General features: G+C 39.3%; 1 protein-coding gene across 1 annotated transcript; it reads left to right on the top strand.

The window, feature by feature from the left end:
• The first annotated feature begins 811 nt into the window (after positions 1-811).
• Positions 812-9151, top strand: LOC116260801 (probable alkaline/neutral invertase D). Its single transcript, XM_031639305.2, has 5 exons — positions 812-994; positions 1342-1820; positions 3490-3921; positions 6204-6762; positions 8459-9151. Exons 2-5 carry the CDS (start codon positions 1407-1409, stop codon positions 8752-8754), a joined length of 1701 nt encoding a protein of 566 aa, XP_031495165.1. The 5' UTR covers positions 812-994; positions 1342-1406; the 3' UTR covers positions 8755-9151.
• The last annotated feature ends 1246 nt before the right edge of the window (positions 9152-10397 follow it).

Below are 10397 nucleotides of genomic sequence, written 5' to 3'. Positions count from 1 at the left end.
ATACCAATTTTGCCCTTCTGTAATTGGGCAAACCTATCCACCTACGTAAATCTCCCATGCTTTTGGATAAGCGACTATCGACTAAGGATGTCAATATATTTGGTTTGAATACACATTCTATACAAAAATCAGATATGAAAAAAAATATAATATCTAATTAAAAATTTATATCAAAGCGGATTTAATAAATGACTGATGGATTTAATAAATGACATTTGGTAAAATTGACAAACTCAACATAAAATTCCGATACATAAAAATCGATCGTAAAATTGGGTTTTGGATTTAAATATGTTTTATTTGAATTTGAATTCGAATTCAAATATGTAAATATCAAAAAAATAGATATAATTAAGAATATATTTGATATGGGTCCACTGCTCATAAATAAGGACAAAGAGCTCCTTTTATCCACTTGTATTGCTAATTGGATGCCGTGACTGGCCTTTTTACCGTCCTATTTTAAGCCCCTTCAAATGTTTAATTATTATAAAAAAAAAGTCATACGATTTTGGAAAATGTTTCATTTGGCAGGGTTGAATTTGTCAATTGTCTATTATACAAGTATTATTGGAGGCAAAAACGAAGTTGAGTGAGGGAAAATAAATAAACGAAGAAAAGGCGTGGGGGAGGAGGAAATTGAAGAGTCAGACCAACCGCGGGGGGAGGGGGAGCTTCGAAGGACTGCGGGACCCACAGCCGTCCTCCCCCACCGCTGGTTGGTGGCCTTTAAAAGGAGGGCCCACGAAGGTAGGCAACACCCGAGCGAGACTCAGCTTCTCCCCACTCCGGCTCCCCCCTCTACCTCCCCCACCTCATCACTATAAATACGAGTTCCAACCTTCTTGCCCTCTTTTTCCTCCCACTTCCGCTTCTTCTTCCTTGGCTTCTGCTGCCACCGAGTCCGCCTCCGACTCCGGCATTGGGTTGCTGGCGGGGTCGCCGGAATCTGGCCCGGCAGCTTTCGCGTTTCCGGCTGTCGGCAGACCCCGAGGTGAGCCTCTGACTGCGTCTTTTTTGGCTTCCGTCGCTTCTTTTTACGATGTCCGTGAGCAGATCTCAGTTCTTTATGGGAGGGGTTTCTTCGTTAAGAGAGCCTGATCGTTTCTCGGGGTTTCTTTCTTGTGTCGCCGTGCGATTGCTTTGGCGAGGTAGGCGCGGGTATTGGAAAGGGACGGCGCGGTCCCGGGTTCTTGGATTCTTTGGGTCTTGGATGGTTTCTTGCGCGGTCGCGCTAATGTGGCTTCTTTCGTTTTCTTGACGTTGTCTGGCGTGAATTAATGAGAAAATTGCGTGCGGAAACGGGTGGGTTTTGAGCGGGTTTGGTTTGTGTTTTCGCAGGGCCTGGTTCTTTGTTCCTTTGAACAATTTGAAGGGAGGCCAAGGGAGGAGGACTCGTACTCGTCATGGAAGGAGTCCACGAGAACAATCTCAGGCACGTAGACTCGCAGTGTACGATCTCGGACGCGGATGATTGTGATTTCTCGCGATTACTCGACAAGCCGAGGGCGTTGAAGATAGAGAGAAAGCGATCGTTTGACGAGAGGTCGCTCACTGAATTGACGCTGTGCTATTCCCCTCGGGTGTCAAGGAATATGGAAATCAGCCGGTGCTTGGAGAATTACGATAGTATATGCTCTCCTGGGATAAGGTCCGGGTTCAACACACCGGCATCGTCTGCCAGGAACTCCTTTGAGCCACATCCTATAGTCGCCGAGGCATGGGAGGCTCTGCGAAGATCGTTGGTCTACTTCCGGGGTCAACCTGTTGGCACCATCGCTGCCCTTGACCACACAGAAGAAGCTCTAAACTACAATCAGGTACATAATCGCCCTTATCATTCCGTTTTCATGTGTGTGTACACACACACACACACACATTATTCAAACTATTCTTCCTCTTTGTGCTGTATGTTCGTGGTACTCGAGGAGGTTTCGGGCAGTCCTTAAATATGTATATAAAGATAGCCTGCTGCTCCGTTTTTAGGCCGTAGTGCGCGTTATTGTTGCATATGCAATAAGCAGTCACTGACTCACTGGGATGTCTAGGGCTAATGGAGACGAGATTTGTTTTCGATTTTCTACCACTTGATCTGCTTGTTTATTAGCGGATGAACATTGTCCGTTCAGCTAATGTTCGCTTAGTTCCTCGCTTTTTATTTTTCTTTTGACCCTTTTCTAGATACTCAAGGTACCTATGCTTCTTGCGTATTGTTCACATATTGCCTCTTGATTCTGCTTGCTAATTAAGCATATATAGTTTGTGTTATACTTATTGGCACCTTTGCTTGAAGTTGGGAAGTTCGCTTCCTGGAAGCACAATTTTGGAAGAAGAAAATTCAGTGCTTCTTTGAAGATGTTGAAACTTATGAGAACTTGCTCTAGTGGGAAGCTTGTTTTTATATAACGGAGGCTTGTTACCTGGTGCTTCATCATCTGTTTCTCGATTTATTATATGATGCCTCCTAGTCGAGTATCTCATATTCCTTGAGCTGATTAATAGGCTCATTGTAGTAAATCTTTTAAATTTTTAATCAGAATACTAGATGAGTAAAAAGGGAAATGCGTGAAGCTTATTGTAGTTCATTTGAAATCTTTAACTGTGAGTTTTGCGAAGTCATGTTATTGGTTTAAAAATTGGATACCATTTGTAGGATTTTTCTAGACTCTATGCTTCAGAAATGCATGAGCATACTGGTTCTTGTTGGGATACTTGAGATAGATAGTGATGCCAACATGCCAGATTCTAAAACCTTCCTATCTTAAGTATAAACTTGATTTTCAAGCATTTTGGTGAGGCATGTATGTCGATACATTTTGAAAGTGAACAAGGTTTGTGCCTGTGCCTGTGAATCACTAACTATAAGACATAAATTACTGCAGAGGCTTCATTCAACTGCTGTCTGCTTTGGAAGATCGTTTTGGAAGTCTGTTTAGCATCATCACTTTCTATATTAAGTAAATGATTACAGAGATGCACCAAAGCACTCACAGAAAAAATGTAGAAGCAAATAAAGTCTTCTGTACAGGCACTAGTTTAGTATGCCAGGTTTCTGTTTTATGCCACAGGAAGTTTTTCCCTATGCAGCCTCTATACCTCTAACCAAATTATACATTTGTGAGAAGTAAAAACAATTCTGTTTAATCTCTCCCTTTCAAATTTCTACACCCTTCTATTTTGTGATAGAATTCATCTAACATGCTTCTTTATCTTGAAATATTTTATCCTGCTCTCACTGCATGTCTTTTACTTGTTTGCAGCATCTGTGCAATTACTTTTATTTTTCAAATATTTGATTGCTCATGTTCTTTGGTGTAGGACCACTTTTAGCATGACTGTCACTTGCTGAACTTCTTTGTTTGCTTTCCATATCTATATGTTCCCTTTTGCATGCATCAACACTGAAAATTACTATCAGCATTGAAGATATTCGTGCTTTTGGCATTTGGGGATTTATGACTTAGCATCCTTTCTGTATTTTGTGTTCAGGTCTTTGTTAGGGACTTCGTGCCTAGTGCCCTGGCTTTCCTGATGAATGGTGAACCAGACATAGTAAAAAATTTTATCTTGAAGACACTTGTTCTCCAAGGCTGGGAGAAAAGAATTGACCGTTTCACACTAGGAGAAGGTGCAATGCCTGCTAGCTTCAAGGTGCTCCACGATCCAGTTCGAAATTCGGACACCATAATTGCTGATTTTGGTGAGAGTGCAATTGGTCGAGTTGCTCCAGTGGACTCTGGATTTTGGTGGATCATCTTACTCCGTGCCTACACAAAGTCTACTGGGGATTTATCCCTTGCAGAGACTCCTGAGTGTCAAAGAGGAATCAGGTTAATATTGAGTCTGTGCCTTTCAGAAGGCTTTGACACATTTCCAACACTCTTATGTGCAGATGGCTGCTCCATGATAGATAGACGGATGGTAATATCCTCTTTCTTTGCAAGTAGGCAAACGTTACATTGTCTATGAAGTATGACTGTCCTCTCTTATGGTTGATATGATTTGAATATGGAAGCACATTTTTTCTCATGATGCCTTTGACTATTGCATTTTTTTTTTTACTTAATAAGGGTACAGGTAAGGTACAACAGATTGCACTATTCTTGATTTATCTCTCTTCGTTTTTTTGGTATGATGAGAATCTGAACTACCGGATGTGAAAGATTATCTTTGACAGATGAATAAATGAAATATAAGCTTAACAGATTACTCTTAGTTAGTTTTGTCTATAATTCTTTTACATGTATGGTCAGATTATGATGCCTATGCCATGTACTGTTGTGGTGGAGTTAATTGTTCCAATCAATTTTGCTCTTCCATTTGCTAACCATTATTTTATGGGAATTTTTTCTGTTAATATCTGCATAAATGTATGTTGACAAAAGATTGAATTGGAGTTGGTGAAAAAATGTCTAGTTACTTAGTTTAAGAGTCCTCAATGAATTATTCAGCATTCATTATCCTGATCTCAGAAACTGATGACCTGAGCTGCAGCTACATCATATTAATGGGAATGTAGCAGAACATTTTCAGAATGTTGATTTAATTTAATTCTGCAGTATTCTACAAGTGTTGCCTTATTTTGTAAATGAATGCTCTTTTTTTTGTTATGATTTTATGAAAAGGTACTCCTTTATTGTTTCTAATTCTCTTTAATTTCTCATTAATACTTTCACATTTTCAAACTATCCAAACATGAAAACCTGTTATTTGACTGAAAGTCCCTGGCAATACTTGTCATGAAATTCTAGTGTGAGACTTATGTTTTGAAATTAGATGAAACATGATTGATAGAGACATTGAGGATAATAGCTTCCTAAGTGTTGACCTAGGTTCTTTGAAGAGGATGAGCTATGCATTAGCCAATCAGTGATGGGAAAGCCACATGATTTTCTTGGATATTGGTAATGTTATTCTAGGTCTACATCTGTTTTTGGTTGCTATGTTGCATGGACATGGAATGTGTGTGTGTGTGTATATATATATATATATAGTCAGAGTTATTTGGAAACTTTCAGAAAAAGTGATATTTTTTAGGATTTGGAAAAAGTAAGTGAATAATTTCACATTGCCTTATCTACTTTTCTGAAAGGAAAAGGTGGGTCTTGCGCAGAGAAGTGGAGGAGATGGTGATACATCAATCTCTCCTCCTTATAGGTTTTCTGAAAAAGAAAACATGCCCAAGATGCATGTCTATATCTTTCCACACTTTATATTTTAAAAAAGCACATGTCAACTGGCTGTGTGTAGGTGTCTCGGTGTCAGAAAGTGCTGATGCCGAGACTTCATGGTTTTACAAGCATGCATGTAACCTAGCTTGGTGGCTTTCCTGTTGATGCTTTTGTAAATTGAAGGTAGAGACATGAATGCTGAAAGAACATATAATGGTGCACCAGTTGAACTCCAAAGTGCTAAACTCCTCTAATACAAATTACAGAGGAGGTAAAAGTAAAACTGCCTTGAGAGTCGTTTTTGTGCCTTTAGTAAATAAACAAATAGATATCATATACTTTATAGTGTTAATGTACATGCAGTTTTTGTCCATTGATGCATCAACATATATAGGTAGGACAGGTTTTGATATGTGTTTTCTGTCGTGTATATTCTCTTGTATGTCTTTACAGCTTGTTGTCTAAGCTTGATCCCAAAAATTCCAAGATTAACATTTCAAAACTACAAAGCAAGTCGTTCAGAATTGCTGGAAATATTCTTACATGTCACAACTTAATGAAGTGCTTCTGCAACTAGCCAAGGATTTATTGTCCTTTGTCCCTTTCATTTGTGGCATTGAAGTCTTGTATCTGATTTTGCTGAAAAAAAAAAGTGTGCTGAATAAACTTGCTATTAGGTATTTTTGTATGTAAAAGCTACCATTTTGACAAATTCAGCTTGGTCTGCCTTTGTATATCCTTTTTCTCTCTTTGACCATCTTTCTGAAGTGTTATTGCTTGCATGAACAAATAATATATTTTAGGTATTCATAGCTTGAGGTCATTCAAAATTTCATGGTGCTCTTGGGTTCAGGAGACTACAATGCTTTATTTCCCAATGAGATGGGTGATATTTTCTTTGTTCTTTCTTTCAGTTCTGCACATTGCTGTGGCATATTTTCTCAGTTTATTTACTTAATTATTTCCAAAATATGCAGTTCCATGCTACGCTTCCTAATACAGTCTTATTTAATTTTGTGATGCATTGTGCAGGGTATATATGGTTACCCTATTGAAATTCAAGCACTCTTCTTCATGGCATTGAGGTGTGCTCTTTCCATGCTTAAACATGATGCAGAGGGTAAAGAATTTATTGAAAGAATTGTGAGAAGGTTGCATGCTTTGAGTTATCATATGCGAAGTTACTTCTGGCTTGATTTCCGGCAGCTAAATGACATTTATCGCTACAAGACCGAGGAATATTCTCATACAGCAGTTAACAAATTCAATGTCATTCCTGATTCAATCCCAGACTGGGTATTTGATTTTATGCCAACTCGTGGAGGGTACTTTGTTGGAAACGTTAGTCCTGCTAGAATGGACTTCCGATGGTTTGCACTGGGAAATTGCGTAGCAATCTTATCATCTCTTGCGACTCCGGAGCAATCTATGGCTATCATGGATCTTATAGAAGCACGTTGGGAAGAGCTAGTTGGGGAGATGCCTCTGAAGATTGCTTATCCAGCAATAGAAAGCCATGAATGGAGAATAGTGACAGGTTGTGATCCCAAAAATACCCGGTGGAGCTATCACAATGGAGGATCTTGGCCAGGTTAGGAGAATTAAGACTTATTTTCCATTTTTTATTTCTCCCTTACTTTCTGTTCATTGCTGAGAGTCATCTCAATTTTTTTTTTTGTTTTTCAGTTAGTAGCTAGCAAGCAAATTGTCAGTTGTGATGTGCTAGATTTTCTTATTCAATTTTAGCTTCTGCTGTACATCATTTTGTTCAACTTTGATGATTTTGTTCATGTTTCAAGTGGCTTCCTTTTTACCTAAGCATCATCCAAACTGCTTTTTTACTTTGATTTACAGTTTACCAGGACCCCAAGTTGACTATTTATTCAAAACAAGATGTGGTATAATGGTTTATCCAACTCAAAAATGTGCCTGTCAATGCAAGAGTTTGATATGGAAGGAACCTCTCCATTGCTCTTCGGAATACATTCTGGAAGTGATAACATTTACAAATTATGGCTTTAGTTTACCCTAAGAGCATTGCAATCATTAAGTTGGAAAGTTTTAAATTTTTCGTGCTCTCCAACACTATTAGCGATTGTCCTGACTTGCCAACCATGGGTGCGTGATTTTGGGCTGGATACCCATGTTGACAAGAATAGACATGGGTATGGATATTTGGTACACCCAAGTACAGCTTAGATTAGGTTTGGGTCAGCCCAGAACCAATCTACTGGACCTATTTGACATTGGTTCTACTTGTATTTGACATCAGTTCTTCTTGTTATCCCTTTCCTTAGGTTGTGTCCATCATTTTGTTTGCATTCCATAATAGCTCAGAAGGGTTTTCCTTTAAACACAAAAAGCTTGGATCCCCAGGAGCAACTAATGCTCAATTTGGCCTTTTTTTTCTATCGGAGAAACCATCTCCGTTTTCAGCTCTTCTTGTTATTTCGTTGTGTAGAAGGCAAGTGATCAACAAAGAAAAGCAGGCTTGAACCATCAACAGAGTTTGCTATCTCCTCCCTCAAGAACCCTGTCTTTACTAGTTTGTGGAGGATTCACATCAATGCCTTTCTTTGCATATTCTTCAGGAATAGACCACTCCTCCAGATGCAGGAGCAAACTTGACTTTGAATCCTCTAACTTGGTGAAATAATAGATTCAACACTAGTGATGGAATGAATGATGCACTGATTAGACCAAGAAATGCTGTGATACGAAGATGACAGCTTGTCAATACAAATGGTTTCAGAGAGAGGGAGATAACAGCAATGGTGTATTCCTTGCTCATTCTTCAAGATTCTTGAACACTCCTTTGGATGCAGGAACAAGCTTACATGTGTTTGAATCCCTTAAGAGAGAGAGAGAGGGAGAAAGAGAGAAAATGGTATACCTTGTAAAAGGAAAAATAGAGATGCTCATATATCTTCGAGAATGAAATTGGAAAATGAGTAAACTGAGAAATATATAAAACTTTTGGTTCATGTGTTCCACTTTTGTATTTGCTATTGAATATTGTTTCCAGCCCTATATGGCCGTTTTCTGACTGCTAGCGTTTGTTGCATTTGCTGAATACTTTATTGCATGTACCTTTCCAAGGCATGTTCATTATTGGCCAGGCATGAGGATTAGATAATTTATCTGGAAACACCTCCCACATTGACTGCGGCTCATTTTGCTAGTGTCAAAATCATAATGCCTTTTATTTCAATTGTTTTTTTTATTTGATCACCTTAAATGCAACATGACTAACAGATTTTCCCAATTTTATGAATTATTCCTCGCAGTCCTGCTCTGGTTGCTCACTGCTGCCTGCATAAAGACTGGGAGGCCGCAGATTGCTCGACGGGCCATCGAGTTGGCAGAAAGCAGGCTTCTAGTTGATAGCTGGCCGGAATATTATGACGGGAAACTTGGAAGATACATAGGAAAGCAAGCTCGAAAGTTTCAGACATGGTCAATTGCAGGATATTTGGTTTCAAAGATGATGTTGGAGGACCCCTCTCACTTGGGGATGATCTCTCTTGAAGAGGACAAGCAAATGAAGCCTCTCATCAAGAGATCCACATCCTGGACGTGCTAAGTAAGGATCCGTTGAAAGATAAATTGTTGTTGTTTTTGTAGCAGAGGCACGAGTTTCATTGCTTTCTATGGAGTCTAAATGCATCGTCTAATAAATATTTAAAACGTCTTGGACATTCTTATGAATTTTGAGCTTCTATCTTCTAATGGAGGATCCAGGTGCTTGTAGTTTTTCGAAGTGGTTGTTTGAAGAAAACCCTGGAAATTGTTTGCTCAGTCTGGTTTTACAGGCTGTTTATGACTTCTGATATCTACGGCAAGCCTTGCACATTGCGAGCAGCCGACGACCTCCGAGCCGCTGTAACACGGGTCGTCTGGTCGCTCAACAGAGCACTGGCAAGAACAGGGTGTACTAATTTCTGTATTTCTCTCCGACCATAAATCGACTTTTGTGTTTTTCTTGGGGTTCTTACTTAGGACTTTGATGTTTTATTCTTTGTTCTAGAAGCAGATGGAACAGCAAATCCTGTTCGGTCGTTCTCAGAACATGTGGAACAAACGTCCTTCTCTTGAGTAACAAGTGCAAGTATTTCTGGAGTTATTACCCCTGTTTGTTCTCGAGCATCCCATGGAGTGTCTGAGAACAGTAAATAAAAAAATGCACCATTTTGCCGTGACTGACGCTGGTATTCATTTTGATGAAACGGAACCGTAGCATTCCGTTCCAGTGCCCAAACAACATACTATTAAATTTTAGCTTTATTCTAGGGAAACACTTGATTGTGAAGCTCAAGCCGCGACTATTCTTCTTTCAGCTGGCCACCTTAATTAGCATTAGTTGTGGGTTATGAAAGAGACAGAAATCAATCTATAGGATGATTTAAATTGTCACATTAACTACAAGTTTTGCCATCCTTTGAGCATTGAAAATTTTTGGACCCTTAGAAGAACTGTTCACGCGTTTGAATCTGACGGTTGGGTTGGTCCTTTATGAAGTCAAGGCTAAGACGTGTAAAGTGCGTGTTCGAGCAGTTGCAGCTTTCTACTCCGAAGATAAGGTTTGATGGTTCAAAGAACTGAGACTGGAGCTGTCAACTTCGAAATTCATGGGAAGGATGGGCCGTTGATCTTTCAAAACTTATAAATCTACTCCTGATTTTGAATGAAGTGCTTTGTATCGATTCACGCAAATTCTGAAAAGAAAATTCTATAGATTGATTCCCCTGCTTTTCAAGTATTGACATGATTGTTTATCACTTTACAGTAGTGGAATAGACCGGGTCCATCTCTCTCTACGGGACCAGACCTCGGGTCATTTGGCAACAATGATAATATGTAACTATTTTATGTATCTAAATAATGGGACAGATTCATGTACATTATGTTGTAGTATCTCATGACTCTGTGATGCTGTTGCCAAACAACCCGTAGGGATGTAGATTCATCCAGACGAAACAACAACTTATTTCCGTGCCTTGCTGCTCCCAATTCCATTTTCTGAGTCTCCGGGCAATTCTCTGTTAGACGTGGGTGGTTTTGCTATTGTATTTGTTTCCTTTACTTGGCTGCTGGTGGTAGAATTGGGAAGAACTGAATAACTGAGTTTTTGGCAGAGGCAGAGCCAAAAAATTGCGGCTAAGGAACGCTAGCTATATAATTTTAAGTTTTTAAGAGGCTCCTATATGTAAATAATAAAAACTGACA

Source organism: Nymphaea colorata, chromosome 1, assembly GCF_008831285.2.
Source record: "Nymphaea colorata isolate Beijing-Zhang1983 chromosome 1, ASM883128v2, whole genome shotgun sequence".
In the NCBI taxonomy this organism is placed as follows: domain Eukaryota; kingdom Viridiplantae; phylum Streptophyta; class Magnoliopsida; order Nymphaeales; family Nymphaeaceae; genus Nymphaea; species Nymphaea colorata.
The sequence above is the reverse complement of the archived record's forward strand: the minus strand, read 5'-3'. Positions and strand labels throughout refer to the sequence as shown.